The following is a 23,850-nucleotide window of genomic DNA, read 5'->3' as shown; positions in this document are numbered from 1 at the left end:
TGTAACTGATTCACTTTGTGGTTCAGCAGAAACCACCACAGCATTGTAAAGCAACTATACTCCAGTAAGAATTAATTTTAAAACCTTACTGGCAAGATCATTGTCAAGGAACTTATCCCCTCATTTCTTCGAGGAGTTGTATGGTTTCAGGGTCTCACATTCATGTCTTTAATATATTTTAAGTAGATTTTTCTATGTGATATAAGATAGGGGTCTAGTTGCATTCTTTCGCACGTGGATATTCTGTCTTCCAGACACCATTTATGGTGAAGAGAGAGTATCGTTTCCTCACTGTGTATTTTTTTAATGAATGAAATTTTAATTACTTGCATTTTTATTTTATATTTTAGTTATATGCAAATCAAAGAACCACTTTTAGTTTCTTTTACAACTACCATAATTTACAGAAAAATTTAACACCAAAATGCCATTGTATAAATTTACATTTGAAGTTAAATTCAAACTTAAGCAGATTTGTATAAACTTTTTAAGAAAAATTATTCCATCAGAATCATCAGCTTTAGAAGAACTGATTTATATTTTGAAATGATCTACTAGAAATTTATTCCTTGTATCCCTTTTCTCCTTGGTAACCATAAGTTTGTTTGTTATGTCTATGAGTCTTTTTATGTTTTGTAGATAAGTTTGTGCTATTTTTGAAATTCCACATGTAAGTGATACCATAAATTTTGTCTTTGTCTGACTTAGTATGGTAATCTCTAGCTCCATCCGTTTTGCTGCAAATGGCAGTATTTCATTCTTTTTCATAGCTGGGTGATATTCCAATATATACATACTGTATCTTTATCCATTTACCTGTTTACGGACACTTAAGTTGCTTATGTGCTGTCATAGCCTATAAAATATTCTTAACAGCCCTAGTAACAGAGATGCTTCTCAAAATTAAAGACTATCCAAAGAAAGTCCTGATTCATAGCTTTTGCTGAATTTCTCCCCATTATAAATTCTTGATATCGTTGCTGAAAATTAGTTTGCCATATATGTATGCATTAATTTCTGGGCGCTGTAGTCTGTTCCACTGATACATATGTCTTTTTATGACAACACTGTACTGTAATTTTGTAATATAGTTTGAAATCAAGAAATATGATGCTTCAGATTTCTTTTTCTTTCTCAAGATTGCTTTGGCTGTTCAGTAAAAAATGCCTTTGGAATTTTGATAGGGATTGCATTGAATCTGTTGGTCTCTTTGAAGAGTATGTACACTTTTAGCAGTATTTCAGTTGATGAGCATGAGCTATCTTTTCGTTTGTGTCTTCAGTTTCTTTCATCAGTGTTTTATGGTTTTCATTGTACAGATCTTTCACGTGGTTGAATTCATTCCAAATTATTTTATCCTTTTTGATGTTTTTGTAAATGGGATAGTTTCTTAATTTCTCTTTCCTGTAGTTCATTGTTAGTGTATAAAACAATTGATGTTTTAAATGTTGATTTTTGTATTATATGACTTTGCTGAATTTGTTTATTCTAAACAATTTAGGTGGAATTTCTAGGGTTTTCTAGATGTAAACCATCATCTGCAAAGAGATGGTTTTACTTCTTTTCTTTTTTTTTGCCAGCCAGTGGTCTGTTTTATTGACAGCTGGATGCTCAAGCCTTAACTGCATACTTCCGGAGGGGGTACAGCCGCTCCTTCCGCTGCTGCTTCTTGGTCTTCAGGGTCTCTCCATGCTTGTTGAGCCGGCGGCGCATGGCACGTGTTTTCTTGGGCCGCAGATCCAGGGGCTTGTACTTGCCCTTATAGAATTTCCTAGGGTTCTCTTTCTGAGTCTGGTTAATGACGGTCAGTACACGGGCAATGGATTTACGAACCACTCGGATCTTCGAGAGTTTGGAAGCCGCGCCGCCTGTCACTTTGGCCACGCGCAGCTGGGACAGCTCCACCTTCAGGTCTTCCAAAGCTCCTCCTCCTTCTTGCCGCGAAGGTCTTGAGCCTTAATCTTGGCCATGGCTGTAGAGTCTGCCTCCGCTTGGAGGGAAAGAGGAAGGGGCGGGGCTGACCTCCGCAACTACTGCCGGGTGGCGGCGGGCGTGGTCAATAGAGCGGCCTACTTCTTTTCTGATTTGGATGCCTTTTCTTTTTTCTTGGCTAGTTGCTCTGGTTAGGACTTACACTAGTCAATAAAAGTGATAAGAATGGAAATTTTTGTCTTGTTCCTTACTTAAATACAAAGCTTTTAGCTTTAGCTTTCCTCTGTTGAGTATGATGTTAACTGTGGGTTTGTCATACATGGCCTTTATTATGTTGAGGTACATTCCATTTGTACCAAATCTGTTGAGAAGTTTGGTTTTTTGTTGTTGTTGTTTTCTACTTTTTCTGCATCTATTGAGATGATCATACAGTTTTTATTCTTCATTTTGTTAATGTGAATCATGTTAATTTGGGTGGTGTCTGGCTTTGGTATCAGGGCAAAATGAGTTTTGAAGGTTCCCTCTTGAAAGTTTTTTCTTTTTTTGTTCTGCTTTAATGCTTTGGCATTAGAGTGAGATTGAGAAGTGCGATGATAAATTCAGATTGGATGACAGTTCTAGGAAGGGACAAAATAATGGCTAAAATTATCTCTCCCCACCCCCAGAGGGGGTAGGGGATAAATCAGGAGATTGGGATTACTATATACACACTACTACATATAAAATAGTTAACTAACAAGGACCTACTGTATAGCAAGGTAACTCGACTCTGTGCTCTGTAATCCTGTATGGGAAAAGAATCTTAAAAAGAGTGGCTATATGTATGTGAATAACTGATTAACTTTGCTGTACACCTGAAATTAACACAACATTGTAAATCATCTCTTTTCCAGTTAAAATTTTAGAAAACAATGATCTTTCCCCCAAAACAAAACTACAATCCACGCACTTTTTTTAAAGACTCTACCTTTTAGCAGTGCATGCTGAAATATTTGTGAACAAAATGATGTTACTGGTGTTTCCTTTAGAATGGAGAGGGGAAAGATGAAACAAGATTGACTGTGAGTTGGTAATTGTTGAAATGATACACATAAGTGAAGTTCCTTGTAAAATTTTACTTTTTATTACTTGTCTGAAACTTTTCACAATAAAAAAGTTTAAAGGTTAAAGTAAACATATCAACTTGGCTGTTTTGAGCCTTGTTAAAGAAGGTTAGTAACATACTCAAATGTTTTGGTTTCTCCCCATTGGTGCTACTTGACTTTTGAGCCCAGTTCCTCTTGTGACTATTACATGATGTTTCCAATCAGTGTAAAAACAAGAGTGACTACACAGATATATAATGACTTTGAACTAAGAAAAACTTTAATATTTTTTAAAAGTCTTTATAGAATTCAGGAAACTCTTCCTGACAGGAATTGTACAGGATTGAGGAAGCAAGTGGGTAAATTAATAGTATATTCAGTATACATATTTCATTTTACAAGATGGGTGAATTTCTGAAAGGGAATATTACAAATAGCACATCAATGCCAGAGAGTGAAGATTTCTCTAAGAAAATTAATAGAATATTTGACTAAGAGTGCGAATTATTCTGTGACTGTTAGCAAGTCTTAACGTTAGTAGACTTGGGGAGTTAATAACAAAACTCAAACTGTAGATTTCTCTCTTCCACTAAATACTGTTGCCTTGGAAGCAGGAAAGTGGCTCCTATTTGTCTTCCTTTTGACCTCTGTTTGCTTCTTTAATATTGTAACTCTGCATACCAATGTGCTAAGTGATTGGGTAGTTCAAATTTTTCTGTAGGATACAGTAGAAAAACCTGATCTACCTTTTTGGCCCAATTTCTTGCTAAGTTCTACTAGTGTTATTTTACTTCATTCTCAAAGTAGTGTTATAGGTTGGTCTCAAATGAACAAACAATCAGTGATTGCACGAGTAGTAATAAGGTGAGTCAACTCTGTATGGTTCCAGGATTTTTTTCATTATACTACATTACTTAGATTATTTAAGGAAGGCTCCACCAATATAATCCGCCCTTGCCTCTCCTCCTGACTTTCCGTATTGCCGTCCATCTGTAATTTTCCCCTTTTTCCTGTAGGATTGTTTGCCTAAAATTGGATAGAGGAAATAGATGAGGTTTTATTGGACTTTGTCCCCTACTAGACAGATTGTAAATTCTGACTTCCTTGATATTTACCAGGGTATTTACCATTCAGTCAATTACAGGCTTCCTTTATCCCAGACTGCCTGCAGTGCAGGAAAGAGTGTAGATCAGAGGCTGTGAATCCCTGGAATTTTTTCCTTGAGTTTTGTCTCTGCATTTTTCTGAGGGAAAGGTTCATAAGCTTGATAAGATTCTCACAGAAATGTGATTACGCCTCAAAAAGGTTAATAACTATAAACATCCTAGGATTTATTCCGAAGAGAAAAACTTGACTCAGTTGATTTCTTCTTCAGCCTGAAAAAAGGCCGCCCTTTGACCTGTTGGGCCAGGCAGCAAACTGTTACAGAGCCTACCTGTGGACGTATTCAGTACTTGTTTTCTTATAAAGAATCTGGAAGTTCTTGTATTTTTGAAAATTCAAATAATTTTGCTGCTATAGATCAAAACCTGCTTGTATCAGATTGACATAGATGCACGCTCAGTTTTGCTTGGTAAACCAGTTTTTTCCCAAAGAAAATACCTTCTGCAAAGGGAGTAAAGAAAGGAAATCATTAATAATAAGGCTAGAAGTCAGATAAGACTTCTTAAAGGAATTGAATTTCTGTAGAATAAGGAATGGTGTCAAACAGCTTCCAAACATCTTTAAAACTTATTCGACTTGTAAATTAGGATTTGTTTTTCATTGTAATAGACTGATAGCCAAAGAAACATTCATTGTAGGTCCCCCTCAAAACAGACAAATATTGTTTCCTTTTAACAGTTCAGTAATGCACAGTTGGTAGGAATTTAATGAATATGTATGCTCAAATAATAGCCAAGAAGTATTCTGCTAGAAAAACAGTAACAAGGTAGATATACCTCAGGTGAATTTTTAAATATTAATGCTAAGGCAAATGGAGATCCTGCTGCATGGATTTGCTTCTTGCTTTCATATACTTACAGGGGAAGAGTTGGACTTTAAAACGTGAAACACAAACTTGAGTCTTAGTGGATTTTTAGGAAACTAAATTCATTAATGATCCATGGATTGTGTGATTTTTTTTTTTTTCCTGATTTAACCAGGGGCTTTATGGTGGTTTGGCCCCAGAGGTCAAAGGACAGCACCTTCTTAGGGAGCTGCTTTGTTTCCCGTTTTTTTTTTTGGGGGGGGGGTCACACTTAGTAAATATCATCTGATATATTTATCAGTATAAATTGTTCAGCCCCAATCGCAAAAGATCTAATGTTTGCTGTTTGTTTTACTGTATTTTCCTAAATGGCAATTAAAATTTTTGCACTTTTCTTTGAGGCTAAAACTCTGAGATCAAGGTGTTGGCAGGAGTGGTTTCTCCTGAGGCCTCTCTCCTTGGATTGCAGTTGGTCACTCTCTTGCCTCTTCATGTGGTTATTCGTCAGTGTGTACATGTTCCTGGTGTGTCTCTGTGTATCCAAATTTTCTCTTATAGGACACCAGTCATCCTCATGGCCTCATTTTTTAGGCTGTTTTTTAATTGAGACTAAATTGACACATTTCAGGTGTACAAAATGATGCAGCCTAACATGCTGCAGTCCATGGGGTCACAAAGAACCAGACACAACTTGGCGACTGAACAACAAAAAAGCATAATGATTTCACAGTGATTTGAATACAAAGTCTTGTTAACACATCTCACCTTAAATAGTTAAACAAAATTTTCCTCTGATGAGAACTTTCAAGATCTCTTAACAACTTTCAAAGTTGCAGTACAGTATTAACTAGTCACCATACTATAGATTATACCCCCATGGCTCATTTATTTTATAAATGCAAGTTTCTACTTTTGATGCCCCTATAGCCATTTCTTCCACCCCTAAAATTTTTGCAGTTTTAAAAAACTGTGCCCAACAAATTTGGGAACCACTACTCTTTAAGTAGGGGTGGTCTACAAGAGATTTATCAAAGTCTGGGGCATAGGATTTCTTTTTATTTGTTTTAGTTTTCATATTGGTTATCAAGCACTAGAAAAGGATATGTACAGTATTCAAAAACAGTAGCATTGAATATTTAGGAATATTTTACTTAGGAAAAAATAAGTTTGTAAATAGAAGATGTTTTAACAAAAAGGAAAAGTGGAGGGTAAAACTAAGATGCTTCATGTTCTCCACTTGATTCAGTGCTGGAATTCTGGGCTTTGCTTAGGGTCAGACTCTGATAGTACCGAAAAACTGGCAGAGGCGATTGAAAGAGATGGTAAAATACTTCGGGAATTTCAACAGAGCTTATGGTTGTGATTATATTTTGCATAAGAATTTGGAGCAATTTACTAAACTCTTTGTATTCATTTAAAAGTAGTGCTTTGACTGTGCCCTGGGGCTAATTTAAGTATTCCTAAATGAAGGGCGTTCCTGGTGGCTCGGTGGTAAAGAATCTGCTTGCAATGTCGGAGACCCCAGTTCGATCCCCAGGTCCAGAAGATCCCCTGGAGAAGGAAATGGCAACCCACTCCACTATTCTTTCCTGGGAAATCCCATGGACAGAGGAGCCTGGCGGGCTGCAGGCTATGGAACTGGAAGAGTCAGCCATGATTTAAGGACTGAACCCCCACCATCAGTCAGTAAAGAATCTGCCTGCAATGCAGGAGACTTGGGAAGATTGTCTGGAGAAGGAAATGGCAGCTCACTCCAGTGTTCTTGCCTGGAGAATCCCATGGACAGAGGAGCCTGGTGGGTGACAGTCATGCTGTCACAAGAGTCTAAACCACCACCACTCATTAATGAATGAGAATTTTGGCCCCAGTATAACTGAAGTGTTTATTGAAACTGGTTTATCAAGGTTTTAATTTTTATTTCTTTATATTTTGGCCACATTGCACTGCCTGCAAGATCTTAGTTCCCCGGCCAGGAATTGAACCCAGGCTCTCAGCAGTGAAGGCACGGGAGTCCTACCCATTGAACCACCAGGGAAGTCCCTGTATCAAGGTTTTAAATTATTTTTCATATTAAGATTTCCAGAGAATAGTTTTACAGTTCATAAGTTAAATATTTTTTATGTTTTGCAGATACGTAAAGTTTCTGAGTCTCATAAAAAAATTACTAGCTAGTTGGTCCAGAGATGTTCAGCTTCTTCTAGGGAAATAATGTACTTATTTTTCCAGAGCTGTCATTCTACTCAGTAACCTACTGTATAAGTAAATATAGGCTAGTTTTTTGCTTAGACACACACAAAAAAACCACTGGATATGTCCCTGTTTAACTTTACTGTTATCAATACAGTTTATGGTGGGTAGTTTGGTAATAGAATGTTTAATGCTATATATTTGCATTGACAGTGATTTGGGCCTCTTTTCCACTAACTGGATCATCAGATATCTCTACTTTGTGGTTCATGTAGGAATCAGCTATCTACATCCCACCTGTTTCTCTTCTTTGACACTCACCATTGTTAGTACTGTGATCCTTACCATTATTGGTGAGTTATTTTTTTGACTGTAAAGTATGTCTTCATTGAGTCGGTGAGCTTTTTTAACCCTAAGTTTGTCATCATTCTAAGGTTCTCGTACTCTTTAAGACATGGCTCATTAAGAACAGCTGGCCAACACCTCAGATATGAGCCATTGCTACTGTGATAATAAAGAGAAGGATAATCAGTCCTCCTCTTTTTAATGCTCTGGTTTCACTTATTTTTACTTATTGGTGCATAACATATACTTACAGAAATATTATGTCACAGACTGGCTTGTGTGTCTGCTTGTGCTTAATTCTGCTACAAGGAGAAACTTGCATTCCCAAGAACACAAGAAATCTTATCGTCAACAAACTCAAATCAAAAAATAATTGTATACAGGGACTTAACTTCCCTGGGCTTCTACTGTAGGGGACTTGGTCCACGGGGGTTGGGTAGCAGCGGCACACCAAGATCCCACATGCCCTGTGATGCAGCCAAAAAAGTTTTTATAAAATGAATCATAAGTGACAAAAGCTTTTTTTAAAAGTTGCTTTCAGTCCTTTTTTTTTTTTGGCCACATGGTTTGTGGGATCCAAGTTCCCCAACCAGAGATTGAACCTGTGTGCCCTCCAGTGGAGGCAGAATCCTACCACCAGGGAATTCCCAGTAATTTTTTTCTTAAAAAAAAAAAAAGACATTTTTTCATAGCCATGTGTGTATTAACATTACTCAGCAAATCAGTTGATGCGTTACATTAAGCTTTTTATCCATTTTCACTTTTGCAGTGAAATGATGGTCTTTCCATATCACTGCCACCTGTCGTCATATGCTAATCACTCTCACAATATTTAAAATAAACAAGGGACAACTTTACTCAGCAGATGTAATACATACTACTTGTATTTCTGGAATTTACTTTAAAATAATAGTGTAGAAGAGGAGAGGTTATAAATAAGATTGACTGAGTTGGATGTTCATTAAAGCTTGGTAGGATCTGTATCAGTTCAGTACAGGGTTTTCTGTGGTTTTATATTTGTTTGAAATTTCTCATAATAAAGTTTTTTTAAGGTGCAAAAAAACAAGCAGATCAGACAAGTAGTGTGAATAAAATTTTGAAAGAAAAGGTAAAAACAAGGTTAATATCTAATTAACAAAAGCAATCTTTTATTCAGGCAGAGTCTGAACTAACCCAGTAGATATTAGGTAGCCATTTTAAGTTTTAATAGTAGAATGATAATGACCATAATTAGGCCCTAGAAGGATTAGCATTATGGGAAAATGAAGAGTTGAGAACCCAGAGGCCTTGAGAGTAGTTCATTGCCACCTTGAATCGTGTTTCTGAATGGATGGAAGACAATTCGTGAACTATTTCAAAGGAGAAAGAATCGCTATTCATCTAGGCTCTCAGGTGCCAGTGCCAGCACAGCAACAGGGAGGGATGTTCTGCCTCTTTTGGCACCCACTCCAGTGCTCTTGCCTGGAGGATCCCAGGGACGGAGGAGCCCGGTGGGCTGCAGTCCATGGGGTCGCGAAGAGTCGGATACGACTGAGTGACTTCACTTTCATGCATTGGAGAAGGGCATGGCACCCCACTCCAGTGCTCTTGCCTGGAGGATCCCAGGGACGGGGAGCCTGGAGGGCTGCAGTCCATGGGGTCGCGAAGAGTCGCACATGTCAAGCGACTTCACTGTGGCTTTTCACTTTCATGCATTGGAGAAGGAAATGGCAACCCACTCCAGTGTTCTTACCTGGAGAATCCCAGGGATGGGGGAGTCTGGTGGGCTGCCGTCTACGGGGTCGCTCAGAGTCAGACATGACTGAAGCGACTTAGCAGCAGCAGCATGAGACAACTGTAAGAAAGTACTTTTGTTCCGTAATAGTACCTTATCTAAGTTTTACTTTGAATATCCCAGCCCAAATTTAGTGAAAAAGTAACTAAGATCTCCTACTCAGTATAAAAGAATTTCAGAGGTCATCCAGTGCACTCAACAGTATGTGAACTGTGAACTTGCAGAGGTTCAAGCTGGATTTAGAAAAGGCAGAGGAACCAGAGATCAAATTGCCAACATCCGTTGGATCATCAAAAAAGCAAGAGAGTTCCAGAAAAACATCTACTTCTGCTTTATTGACTATGCCAAAGCCTTTGACTGTGTGGATCACAATCAACTGTGGAAAATTCTGAAAGAGATGGGCATACCAGACCACCTGACCTGCCTCTTGAGAAACCTGTATGCAGGTCAGGAAGCAACAGTTAGAACTGGACATGGAACAACAGACTGGTTCCAAATAGGAATAGGAATATGTCAAGGCTGTATATTGTCACCCTGCTTATTTAACTTCTATGCAGAGTACATCATGAGAAACGCTGGGCTGGAGGAAGCACAAGCTGGAATCAGGATTTCCAGGAGAAATATCAATAACAATATCAAATAAATATCAATAAATATCAAATAAATATTTATTTATTTATCTGAAATAAAAAATATCAGATATGCAGATGACACCACCCTTATGGCAGAAAGTGAAGAAGAACTAAAGAGCCTCTTGATGAAAGTGAAAGAGGAGAGCGAAAAAGTTGGCTTAAAGCTCAACATCCAGACAACTAAGATCATGGCATCTGGTCCCATTCTTGGCAAATAAATGGGGAAACAGTGTCAGACATTATTTTTTTGGGCTCCAAAATCACTGCAGATGGTAATTGCAGCCATGAATTAAAAGACTCTTGCTCCTTGAAAGAAAAGTTATGACTAACCTAGACAGCATATTAAAAAGCAGACATTACTTTGCCAACAAAGGTCTGTCTAGTCAAAGCTATGGTTTTTCCAGTAGTCATGTAGAGTTGGACTGTAAAGAAAGCTGAGCATGGAAGAATTGATGCTTTTGAACTGTGGTGTTGGAAAAGCCTCTTGAGAGTCCCTTGGACAGCAAGGAGATACAACCAGTCCATCCTAAAGGAAATCAGTCCTGAATATTCACTGGAAGGACTGATGCTGAAGCTGATGCTGATGCTCTTCAACTGATGCAAAGAGCTGACTCATTTGAAAAGACCCTGATGCTGGTAAGGATTGAGGACTGGAGGAGAAGGGGACAACAGAGAATGAGATGGTTGGGTGATATTACCGACTTATTGGACATGAGTTTGAGTAAAGTCTGGGAGTTTGTAATGGGCAGAGAGGCCTTGCGTGCTGCAGTCCATGGGGTCACAGTCGGACTCGACTGAGCAACTGGACTGAACTGAGTGCACTCAATCAATAGTCTTAATCACTGAATTATTGAGAATTCATAGTTAACTTTCATTTTAGGATTTTCTCTTAGGCAGTAGAGAGTCTCTTCTAAGGAAGAGATTGTATGAAGACTGTTAGAATTGAAATTATTTTGAAACTTCTGAGAAAATACAGCTTTCCCACTGCGTTTATGGGAGTGTAAAATGGCTTTAACTTTCTGGAGTGTGGTTCAGCATCACTAGTAAATATGCTTGTGCCCTTCTGGTAGTTCCACTTCTAAGAATGTCTCCAAAGGAAATGTTTATACACGTGTATACAGAAAGGCATATGTACATGCATTCAGTGCAGCATTGTGTATATTGTGGAAAATTAGCAACAGTCTAAACATCCACCTGCAGAGGATTGATTTGAATTATAGTAGATCTGCAGAATAGAATACAGTGTTGTCATTTAAGAGAAATAAATTTGTACTTATGTATATAAATGTCCAAAACTAAATGAGCCAGGTAGATTAAAGAACAATAGGGTCATCACTTTTGTCTTTGGGAACTAGACTTGTGTAAGAATTTCACTTCTACTTTTTATGCTTTTGTAATGTTTGTATATTTTTATAATATATTTTATATTATATAATATATTTTGTAACTTTATTTAAAATAAAGCACTTAAAATTTATGTTGTTATATTATGATGTTTATCTTTTTATTTATAAGTCAATAAAGATACGGCTCTTGGTCAGGAGAGGATCCCTGTTGTGCATATCAGAGTTACTAAGCTTTAAATTCCTTTACTGCCATATACTTTGGCACCTCATCAGCCAGATAATCACAGGACATGTATGGTCAGGTTCTGTTTGTGTTTTGAAGGTTCTTGCTGCCCATTGTTCATCATTCTTCATTCTTAATAGAAAATTTCATGAGACCAGTCAATGATAAGTTTTGTCTAAACAGTTTAAAAGATTTATTACAGAAGAATCTGTTTCTGTGCTCCTCCGTGTCACTGCTAAACTATGGAGTGGCTTGGGTTTTCTTTCTTTGGGGGCAGGGTGGTGGTTTCACTTCAAGATGACTCATTAATTGTAGAGGCACACTTTAGGATTTTCTATTCCCTTCATGGTTGTGAAAATGAAATACTTGGCACACAGGCAAACCAAAAGAGTTTTTACTGAGTACCTACCCTTTTCTAGTTGGATAAGAGCAACATTTGTAAATAGCTCTTAACATTGTTTTTATACATAGTATAATTATATGAGTAGTTACTTCATGGTTATTGAATGAATGGATGAAGAAAACCCTGACAAATTTAGATAATATAACTCCCAAGAACCAGGAATGTTGATCTGAACTTGTTTGTCTAACGTAGAACCAGTAACAACTGGCGCTTAATTTTTTTTTTTAATTTCTTTTAGGAAATTCCCTGGCAATCCAGTGATTTGGACTCCATGCTCTCACTGCAGAGGGCCTGGGTTCATTCTCTGATTGGGGAACTAAAATCCCACAAGCCGCTCAGCAGCCTCCAGAAAAAAAAAATTTTTTTTTAATTCCGATGTTGGTATCTAATTTTCTTTCTGTACTCCACTACTGGGTATGTGGCTTCTTCTAAGTTAATATTTTTAAAGCTCTAGGTTTTTTTTTCATCTATTTAGAATAGTGGATTAGACTCTAAACTTAAAACTCTGAATTTTTTATCAAGTAGAGAAATTTTGCTTAAACTAATGAAAGAATAAAATTAATGCCTTATAAATGTCCGTAACCTACTTTGTCAGGAGTAAATAAACGTTGTTCCCATTTCAAGGTTTGGAAATGAAAAGGTATGATTGAGAGGAGGAGGCAAACAGAGAAGTAGGAGAGGTTCTTTTCCAGTCTAATGTAGAAATGGCTCTAAAGCATGATCAGAGGCTACAGAGTCGAACAGAACCTTTAGGAAGTCTTTTGAATATAGCTCTTGAAAGAGATAAATCAGAGTTCATTGAGGGCATCATCTTTACTTGATACTTAAAAAACTAAAATTTTCCCAATTGATTATTTCTAAGGATAGAAAGAGTCTGCATCCTTGGTTAGTTTCGCAGTAAATATCTGTTTACCATTGTTAAATGGGTTATAAATAAAATACTTTTTTCCTTAATGTAATCTAAAAATAATTTAAGATCGCAGTAGTTCCATTATTCACAGCCATGTACTCTTATCCTGTCACCCTCCCCTCCCTCCCAAGTACAATGAAGTATGTCTTTGTCTCTATAGTATTACCGTTAATGAAGTTTTTCATGGGGAAAGAAATTTTTACTATGGACTGAAATAGGGTTTTTGTTTTTTGTTTTTTACTGGGTTTTAATTACCTCCTATTCTAGTAAATTTAGAGCTTTTATAGACATCAGTTTATTGTGCCAAGCCCATTTGCCCCTAGAGGGAGTATAAATTTAGGTAAAGGAGCCAGGGGATAAACAAGTGTTGAAGGAGAAGAGGTGGGAGAAAAGGAAAACTTTATCTTGACTCTACATTACTAAATCATGGTCTTTCGTTAGTCTCTCTAGTTTATCACAACACGTTTGTCTTTTCTTCTCTTCAGCCCTGCACTTCTAGATCCTTTGCCTGTATTAACTTGCTTCAGATTGTAAGCCTAACTTATACTTACACTACCCCAAGTATGTGAACTTTCCCCCAGAACTCTGAGCTCTCTTTCTTAGAGTTTATGTCTTATTTTCCATTAATTCTTATTTATTTATCCTAATGCTTGTTTCTTATCTCTCCTAGTGTTTTTTGCATGTTTCCCACATATCCTTTGCTCACATTTTTACTGTAGGAAAGTTGAAATACACACTGTTGGAAATGAGTGAAAATAATTTTTAGCCATCTTCAGGTTATTAATAGCAGCTCCTCTCTGTTTACATATATTTAAAAGTTACAGCCGTTTAAATTCTTGTTTGCTACAAACACCAATCCGTGTGCACCTTTGAGTCAGCAGAATAGGTATTCTTTCTGTTGTACAATGAGAAGACGGACTTTTAACACATTGCATTAATTGTCAGTGCCAGGATTCACAGAAACTTAGAGCATGAGGAAACCCAGTGAAGATTTTAGAGGAATTTAAGGTTCATCTATAAAATGTTATTTTTCTGAGATCACCAAATTAAATAAGTTGTAGGTTAGAACTCAAATTTCCTAACTCCTAATATATTATTTTTTCATATTTTTTCTTGTCCCAAGATAAAAAGCTTTTATGTTGCTGTAAAACGGCAGTGTTTTTCCTCAATATCTCACTTTGGATTGGAAATGGAAGATAAGCATCTAAGGTAGCTGCCACATTAGTTCTCAAACAAGTTGGTCATTTATATACAACAAGTTGTGTATTTATTGCATTCTTAATTATTCTGTGATTTAAAAATTAAGTTGAAGGTAATAATCACCAAAAAGTCTTCTCAGATACTTTCCCCATCTTCTCTTTTTACTGTTTAGTCATTCAAAAGTAAGAAATTTAAGTAAAGAGCATTTAAGAATAAATTCAGCTTATATGTATAACAAAATTTTGAATAATCAGATTCAGAAATTAAATCTTAAAATTAATGGTTATTTTAACTAACCCTTATTGAAAATTTTTCTGACATGTTTTCTTCTTAACTGAGTTGGGTTTATTGGCCTGTTAAAAATCTTTTACTGCTTCAGAGTTATTCTGTTAATCTGTTGATTTTTAATTTGATGTTATTTAATAGTTTAAATATTAGGATAGTAGATTTGACTGAACACATTGGTTTCGGAATGCATTTTAGAAGCTTGTGTTTTTGGTGAACCCCAGTTTAAAGGTTATTGCTTTCAGAAAGAAAAAATTTGGTTAATTGTGGCTTCTGGCTAAAGAGTTTAGAGAATAGAGTTGTCTTGTATACAGCCTTTTATTGAGTATTCCGGTGAAGGAGAATCCTAATAATTTTATAGTAACAATACTGTGTTAGCAGCCTGATAGCCAAAGCTCTGAAAAAGAAACCAGATCTAGGAGGTGAATCTAGGGAGTATTTAAGTTGATTCTAGAATAGTAAATTGTGGCTAATAGGATGAAAATAATCATTACCCCCTCTTAAAAGATTGATATCACTGCCCTTGAGAAAAGTGGGCATTGCATACTGTAACTCAGCCTACCTTTTATGTCAGCCTAAGTGGGAAGAGATTATCTCTTTTTCTGTAATATGTGCCTACTTTTAACATACTGAGTTTAACATAATTTCAAAAATACCTATAAAATACACCTTTCTGGCCCTTAGTTAGTCATTGTGCATAATTTATCTTTACTCTGAAATCTCATAATTTTGCCCTAAATTTCAAAGTGATTTTAAAACTTAGGAAAGCTACTGTACCTCAGAACATATATTTATGAGAATGAAGAGAAAAGGTGTAAAATTTCAATGTAAGTAAGTACCTTGGTGATAACATGAGAATTCATAAAATAAAAGCAATCTCAATGTTTTATTTCACATTGAATGATAGAGGATAGATATTATAAAACCAGAGGGAACTAAAAAGGGACACACTGAGAAAATGGCGAGCTTGTATATGCCTAAATATATATTCACTTACATGCTTTGTCAGAGACCAAAATTTAAGAAGAAATTTGACTTTCTAGTGGTTTGTGGAGAGAGCTGATCAGAGACTGCTTCTTGGCTAAGTTTCTGTCTGCATAGGCTGTTAACAGTTGTTTCTCTGGCAGCAGATCTTGTTCATCAGGATTGCATCATTTCTGGGAGAATGGCCAAGGTCCACAGCCACAGTACAAAGACTGTCTGAAGCATATGAGGCCTGTTCTTTTTCTGAAGCGGCACTCCTCTTCCTGCCAGTCCTCTTCACAGGATTACTGAAGCAGATTTGTTCTGAGTTTCTTTCATCGGATTGGCTGTTTATTGGACTCTTGTCTCCCAGCTGCTTCCGGCTCACCTGGCTGATGCAATTTCTTTTTCTGAAGTCTCTTAAAACACTTATTGTCTGTCTCCTCTGAGAGTGGCCTGGCAGACCACACAGGTCTTGTGCTTTCAGCAAGTCACGCAGAGAAGAGACTGTTAGAAAGACAGATACAGAGACTGTTGACCATTTCTGAACCCAATTAAAAAGACAGGAGTAATGATAAACCGTTTCTGGCATGTTCTTAACAGCCTTTTCCTTAGAAACTGTAGGTATCGGTAAAGGGTGATTTCTCAAAGAGTACTCAGGACTGGGAGACAAGCTGATTGTGTTTTTGAGTCTAAGAATTTATTACTGTTCCTAGGGGTTCTGGAGGAGTGTTCTAATTGTAGTTAAATTGAAATTCCAGAGCATTCATTTTCCCCCTGTTGTATACTCATGTATTTATTTCTCTTTTTACTCCTGTCATTTTTTTTCTTATTTGTTGTTGCTAAAAGACTGTATTTCTTCCTTGATGTAATTTCTTCCTTTCATTTACTATTACCCTCATGCTTTTCATTTTTATGACTTCCCTGGTGACTCAGACAGTAAAGCATCTGCCTACAGTGCAGGAGACCTGGGTTCAATCCCTGGGTCGGGAAGATCCTCTGGAGAAGGAAATGGCAACCCACTCTAGTACTCTTGGCTGGAAAATCCCATGGACAGAGGAACGTGGCAGGCTACAGTCTATGGGGTCGCAAAGAGTTGGACACAACTGAGCCACTTCACTTCACCCTCAGGCCTTTCATTTATATAGTTCTGAATATGGTCCTTTAAAATGGTTTCTAAAGAATAGTTTATTTTCCAGGTTTTAATAAAGTTAGAAATCCATAAGATATCAGCATAAAGAACATTTATTCTACTGCTTGGTACTGGAATCCCTCAAACAAGTATTTTCACATATATGATATATTAACACTTCAGATATTGATACCCTTTTCAGGCTACTGTTAAATTGACTTTGTCCCCCTCCCCAAAATCCTGGGTTATCACCTGTTTTCCTCTTCTTTTTAGAGTGTAGAAAGCAAATTAAAGCTCTGTTTTCTACATGTCTTCCATTGTATAGTTGAGAAATCTTTCTGTAATAGGATAAAAGGATGGAGAGATGTGTTGGGGGAAGAAAAGAGTAATATGAACTTTAATAAATGATGGTGAGTCCCTGTTTGACTGGAGAGTCACATGGACTTGATTAAAGAAAAGCCTGTGAATTTAGGAATGGGTCAGGAAAGAAGCACCTTCTCAGAGCGAGAGAAAGAACGAATCCTTTGGGAAATGGAAGAGAACTCTAATTGGATGGAAACAAAAGGATCACCCAGAGACAGTACTTACCACTTCTTAACTCAAAGACAGTTGCCTTTTCTACCTTTTATTTAGGTTCTGGGTTTACAGGAAAATAATGTAATGAGGTTAAAGGACAAAGATAAAGCACTAAATGGAACATAGTATTGTAAACAAGGCAGAATACAGAAATGAAACAAAATTGCCGTTAAAATATTATTTCTCTAAAATTCCATGCTGTGTGTCCATCTTTGTTATTTCTGTCTATACTAATTCGTTTCTCAACTTTTTCTAGGTCTTCACAGCTACTGGCAGATAATTTGGGGGGACTTCATATTCAGAGGTCTATAAAAAGGTGACTGAGCCAAGTAAATTCTTTTGTTTTAACTTTTGCACTTTAATGAATACTGTTTAATTTTGATATAATAGTGATCATAATTTATTCAGCAAATAATCTCAAAAATCTCTGTGCCAGGAAATATTCTCAAATACTTGTTCTAGACTTTGGAACTATAGCAGAGGATAAAACACAGAAATCCTTGTCCTGATTGAGTTTATATTTTGGTAGGAATAGAGACAAATTAACAAGTAAAAGAAATCTTGAAACTGTTCCACAAAGAGATGTTAATTCTTATCACTCTTTCTAGGACATATCTCCAAACTGTGTGAAAAGTTAGTAACTGCTATAACTGCTAAACTTTGTAAACTGTAGTAGGAGCCTGTTGTATTATGTTGTAAACTAGAGTAATTATAATTACATATTGCATATAGATAATGTTAGAAGTTCTTCAGTTAACATTTTAATAGCTACATTTTACATGTTATTTGGAAGAGGAACTAGGCTCAGCGTTATATGAGAAGTTTGATTTTGCCATCTTTTTTATTATTATTAAAAAGGCCCAATATTATGAAAGTATTACTTGAAGCAAGATAACCATGCTAATCTAAAATGCCTTCATCAGAAGAGTGGAAGTGGTCATGTAAAATTACAAAAAAGTTTTATCTAGACACTTGCGTTTTTTTAATGGTTATATAACAGTAATGGCTATGACAGGATTTTTTAGTGGTGTTGAGTAATTGGGGGTTATACTGAAATATAACACGTGATTCGGATTCAAGTATTGGTCAAGCGACTTCACTTTCACTTTTCACTTGCATGCATTGGAGAAGGAAATGGCAACCCACTCCAGTGTTCTTGCCTGGAGAATCCCAGGGACGGGGGAGCCTGGTGGGCTGCTGTCTATGGGGTCACACAGAGTCGGACACGACTGAAGTGACTGAGCAGCAGCAGTATGATTATTTATTAGATTGTGTTCTGGTTATTAACTTAAGTAGCCTTTGGATTTTTTATTTATGTTTTTAATTCCAGAATTATACTGTGATATCAAATAGAGAAAGAGTTGTAACCAACAGCTCCCAAAGTTCAAAAATGCCCTTTTGGACTTACTTGATAAGTATTCTCTCTTCTGTTTTTTTGTAGATTTTATTTCAGTTTCCCAGAGGCTCAGAGGGTATACAGATCCACTCTGTTTGAATATATTGTTAGGGAAAAGAAACATTTATGTGTAGGATGGGCCCAAAAGCATAAAGTTACGCTAGTCACTTTTTTTTTTTTACAAGCTGTAAAGACAATAGATAGGAAGATCTTCCTTTTTCATTTTAATCTCAAGGGGAATATGTCACCCCAAGTGGAGTAGGAGCAAGGTATTGCCACACCCAGATTTTGGAGCATCCTAGATTCATTGGTGAGATCCAGCTCTTTCCAGTGCAGATGCCCGGGAGGACTACTTAGTTTACAGCTGTTCTAGCACTTTAAAATAATGATATAAAACAGGAATATTATTTTTATGTGTTCTTAAAAATCTTGGCCTGATTCACTGTTCACAGTTGGTTTTCTTTTCCACATTAATTTGCTTCATATTTCAAAATAAGAGTCAAGCATCTCAGATCATCTTAATCATTTTAAAATTTGTATTAATCCCCTGGATTGACTCAATTAATATGCTATTACTTTTCATTTGATTTAATTTTTTAGTGTAAATGATCATTTTCTACTGTTATTTGTCTTATCATGAATCAGTATTTCAATCATGACTTCTTACTGGTTTTTTTTTTCTTTTTTGCAAAAACCTTTGTTAACCTGAACCTTAACAGTCACATTGAGTTTCTTTCCTCCCACATAAAATACTTCTTGTTCCATTCTTTTAATGATTTTCTTAACAAAGCTGTAAAATCACTAATGTAAAAATCAGAGTACACTTTTTCCCTTTGCACCATATTTCCAAATCTCTTAATCTAATTTTGTTTGTTTGTGTTACTGAGTTTGTCTTTCTGCTCCCAAATTCCACTGGCTGTGGTCACCAACTCAAGGTATCCTCACTGCTTTTCCATGCAATATTTTCTAATTTTTATCATGAAACTGTACACTTTGTGTTTTATGTTTTTATTCATACATAGCGGTGGATATCACCTTAAAAATATAGTTAATCATTACATCTTCTCCCCAGATTATAGTTACTTTAAAAAGTTTAAAAATAGCAAAAGGGTATTCTATGTCAAAAGAAAGCAATAAAAAACAGCTATTTTCAGTCAAATATAAATAAATTGATCGCTTTTATCATCCTATTTAATTTGGAAGGAATAACATTAAACTGTGATAATTCTTTTACCATTATCTGACTTAAAACTCATTAGTTAGGTCCTAGAACATCTTGTTTGATAAGCAGTTGTGGAATGGGAGAAATGTGCTCATTGATGAGCAGACTATAACTTTTTCCTTTATCTGAAAAGAAAAACATGAGAATGGAAATGAAAAGAGAGCATAATTTTTGTTACCTCACTTTGTGGAACATTAATGCAGAGCATAGTAAATGGACAATGCTGATTCCTTGTACTGTATATCTATGCCTTAAAAACTTTGTTCAAAAAAAATAGAAAAATATTCATTAGCATTTGCAATAAATTTAAAGAACTATCTGGTTACTAGATATTTTCATTTTTTGTGCTAGGATTCCTCATGTCCATAACATGTTGGTTGAGGCTCTACAGCTCACCCCCACTCTCAGAGTGGCCAGTCTCCAATAATTGGACCCCGTGATTTCCACTCTCTGCTGTGCTGGACGTCATGAGCATTGCAATCCCTCTGGGGGTCACCACACCAGATACATCCTACTCAGATATGGCTGCTGGATCAGAGTAAGTGCTGCTTCCTAGGTAGTAGGTACATTACCAGTTTGTATCAAGACAAATTTCTTATGGGCATCTAATAGTAAATATGTAGTATTTTCTACACCCAAGCCTAGCCCATTATAAATGACATTAGACCGTTCCCTTTCCCCTGTAGAAGCTGGAGGCAAAAAAGAGTTAGAAGGGGGAGGAAAAGAATTTGGGAGGGGGGAGGTATTTCTGAGTAAATAATTAATAGAATTAAAATTTCAAGATAGTGATTATTTTCATTTGTTTTGATGGGTAAGGAAGACAAGTAGGTGTCACTACCTGCTTCTGTAGAGTTAATGATTATCTGATGAATGGAGGATAAAGAGGAGTTCTCTCCTGCTGATTTTCCTTGAAGGCCTCTTCCTATGTACTTCTCATTGTTCTAGAGTAAAGGGGCTGCTACTGTATGGGCAGGTTACTTAGACCTTCTGATATTTGGGATAGAAAATGTGGAAAGTAGTGTCACCTGTTTTTTATAATATTCATTGCCTAGAAAGAGGACCTTCAAAATCAGTGGTACCAAACTTTTTTTTCAGCTAAGAGCAGCTTTAGGAGTTCAGAATTTGTCGAAAAGTCCAATCCCTAAAATAGACTCTCAATTCTTGAAGAATTTAAATGCCAAATGGCAATGAAGGTAGGCCTTCATTATAAAACTTTATATATTATTCAAAGTTTTAAAATTTTTAGCCTTTTGTATCCCTTCTCTTTTAAGTTGTCCGAGATTCCCCCTGCTCACAGATTCCCCCTCTTGTCCTTTTACCTCCCTTGTACCCAATCTTCCTTGCTTACAGAAAGGAAGTGGAAGCCCCCTACCTTTCAAGACGAAGTGGCACTACACCAGGATGTGAAAGTCCAGCGAAAGAGACCCAAGGGGCCTAGGGGGCAGCACACCCCCAGAAGCCAAGTCTATTCCAGGCAGTACCAGGGATTAGGGTCTGGGCTGGAAAAATCCTGGTGTTTTGAATATGTTCAGGTCCAGTTCAGACTCTTGATCCCACAGCCACTTCTTGAGTGAGGTGGGTGTTGCTCTAATTCCCCTGTTTCTCTTGCCATTTTCACAGTCCCTGGGGATTCTTTCCCCTTCAGCAAAGTAAAGAAACTGTTCCAAAACTCTGGGTTCAACTGCATCCCTGATAATAGTGGTTTTCTTCCTGGAAACTGAGAATATTAGTAAAGAGCATGTGTATTTCTTCACAAAGCCACCTAGAATAACTGTTTGATGACTTCCTTAAAGAGGAAGACTTAAAATGAAGCTACCCTAAGAGGCAGTCTGTTATATATTCTGGGGTAGTCTGTAATTGAAAGCAGTTTTGGGCCTTATTCCCATATAAAAAAGAAGATGGAGGGTGGGGGGTGGGAAAGGGTGGATTGTGTTACTTCCAGAGCCCTTTTTCTTGTTTTGTTTTGTTTTTATTTTTTTTGCATGCCAAAGAGATTTAGTTACACCAATAGCTGAAGCTTCCAATTTTATAACCGTTTCCCAGACAAAGTACTTAAAAACTTAACTGCATCAGTAGGTAATTGTATAATGTTAATGGATTTGTATAAAATCAACCACTAGCCTCCTATATGGAATGATTAACAAACTGTATAAGTAGACAACTCTTAACATTTTTGAGAAATTTCAACAACAGAAAAATTCAGTGTTGATTAACTCAACGAGATTGGGATTCGTAGCTAAGAAAAAGACCTAAAACAGTTATTCTTAAAACATGTGTTTTTCCCAGAGTACAGAGGTGACTACCCATAATTGTTGCTTAGGGAGTCCAGAAATAATTACAGAATCAAAAAATATTTCTGGCCTAAAAATTTGACTGCAATGTTTCTATCTCATGAAACATTTTCATCTATGATCTCCAGACAGATTTCCGCTACTGTAGTCATAGCTAATTTTTCAGTTTTTCATTTTGTATCCCTACAAGGCGAGAGAATGTCAACAATTAGCTTATATACCATTCTGTTGATGATATTTGTTAATGCTTCATTATGCGTATGACACGGTCACGCATATTCCACCGTTCTGGGCACTCTGAGATTAAACCTGGTATTAAGGGCAATATACTCAACTAAGTAAAAAGACCTAGACCTTACTTTATGGGATTTTAAATCTGATGGCAGTGGTGTACATTATGTTTTGTTTTTGTTTTTGTTTTTTTGTATATTTGTAGGAAAACCTCTAGATGTAACAATAGAAGGAAAGACTTTTCAGAGTTTACTGTCCTGCCATAAATGAATTTCAGAGGTAGTGTTACAACAACAGGCTGCACATTGTACTTAAAACACAATTGATGGAGTATATCTGTTGTGAGCATGCCTTCTGTGTATGTGCCCAGCTGTCATAGAAGTTTAAACATAGGGGAAGAAAGGCTCGAATTATATTTTCATAAAACAATTGGCTAATAAAGAGATGCAAACCTAATACTCAAATTCTTTATCAGTATTTTAAAATATAGAGATCTGGTATGTGTGTATATGTCAAGGAATATCCTAGGAAATACTGTAGTTACCTGTCAACGTGTAATTATGCATTTAATCTGTAACCAGTATGGAACTTGCAAAGTTTCCTCATCAAAAGATATGAGCTTAAATTTTAGTATTTGTCACACATAAATAATATATTAAGTGCTATGCTTAACTACAAAGTATTATGACCATGGGATGGCCTTTTAACCTACACAATATACATTTTATTTTTATTCCCTAGACTTGCACATGAAGTGCATATGTTCATATTTACCCAGTTTGGAGATGGGTAAGATACAACCAGCATAGCTCCATCTCCATGGCCATCTTTTATCTCATGCCACTTTCTTTTATCCCGTCCAAAAAAAAAAATCCATTTCTAATAAACAGCTGTCATGTTTCACCCCATGTGTTCAGTGGTACAAAATCTTTTACATAAAATATGTACAGCTCTTTGAAATACTTATTTATGTAGTAAATTAACAATGCTGTATGAAGTTATTACTTTCTCTTAACTGTCCATCATAGAAACTAAATTCTACCTTCATTTTATTAATGCTTGTTTGCCTTTGGTTTCATTTAGGAAACTCCACCTGTTTCCTAATAATCAGAGCTGATTGCCTCTCAATGAGCCATATTCAGATCATCTATTTCTCAAGAATACTGACCTGCATTCTTGATGTATTCCCCCCCACCCCTGTGCAGTTCCCATCTTGCAGACACTCTTTAAGTAATAAAATGCATGCACTTCACTAACAGAGAATACTTTCCTATGTCTAAAGTTCTTCTTCACCTAGAAATTACCTTTGCTGTTATTTATAAGATCCCTTCTCACAGTTTTGGAGCATATAACTGGGTGAGTTGGATACATATCTCAGAATTTTCTTTTATCCCTCACTTCTCAGCTGACATTGCACCACATTGAACTGCACACTTTATTCCACCCAAGTCCTATATTATGTATATTTCCAAGCAGGAAAAATGTTTATTACGTGATACAAACAGTAGTCATTATTTGATTCCCTAAAAGACCCTTTGATCGATCACCAAGGCTGTATTATGTGTGTCTTTGGAGTTTCTAATCTATGAATCTCAGTGCAAGTTTGCTAGTTAATTTAAATGACAGATAATCCATTATTCAATTTTGCAAAGTCAACAGTTGCATTCCTTAATAATCTTGCAGAATTCTCCAAAACCTAACCAGTTACCTAAGCAATCAGTTAAGTTCTTTTTGCCCCAGAACTTGAA

General features: G+C 36.4%; 1 protein-coding gene and 1 pseudogene across 3 annotated transcripts in view; one reads left to right on the top strand and one right to left on the bottom strand.

Moving 5' to 3' along the window:
• Positions 1-1,611: 1,611 nt before the first annotated feature.
• On the bottom strand, positions 1,612-1,970 carry LOC138087722 (large ribosomal subunit protein uL29 pseudogene; annotated as a pseudogene).
• An 18,077-nt stretch (positions 1,971-20,047) lies between these two features.
• Positions 20,048-23,850, top strand: part of SETD5 (SET domain containing 5) — a 42,616-nt gene continuing 38,813 nt past the window's right edge. For 2 of the 3 annotated variants that reach the window (XM_068981780.1, XM_068981777.1), the window contains exon 1: positions 20,048-20,118. In XM_068981780.1, the coding sequence (XP_068837881.1) occupies positions 20,048-20,118 (71 nt within the window). The remainder of the gene's footprint in view (positions 20,119-23,850) is intronic. The other variant, XM_068981779.1, reaches the window with a different exon arrangement.

Source organism: Capricornis sumatraensis, chromosome 10, assembly GCF_032405125.1.
Source record: "Capricornis sumatraensis isolate serow.1 chromosome 10, serow.2, whole genome shotgun sequence".
NCBI lineage: Eukaryota > Metazoa > Chordata > Mammalia > Artiodactyla > Bovidae > Capricornis > Capricornis sumatraensis.
Note: the sequence above shows the minus strand (reverse complement) of the source record. Positions and strands in the feature narration are given on the sequence as shown.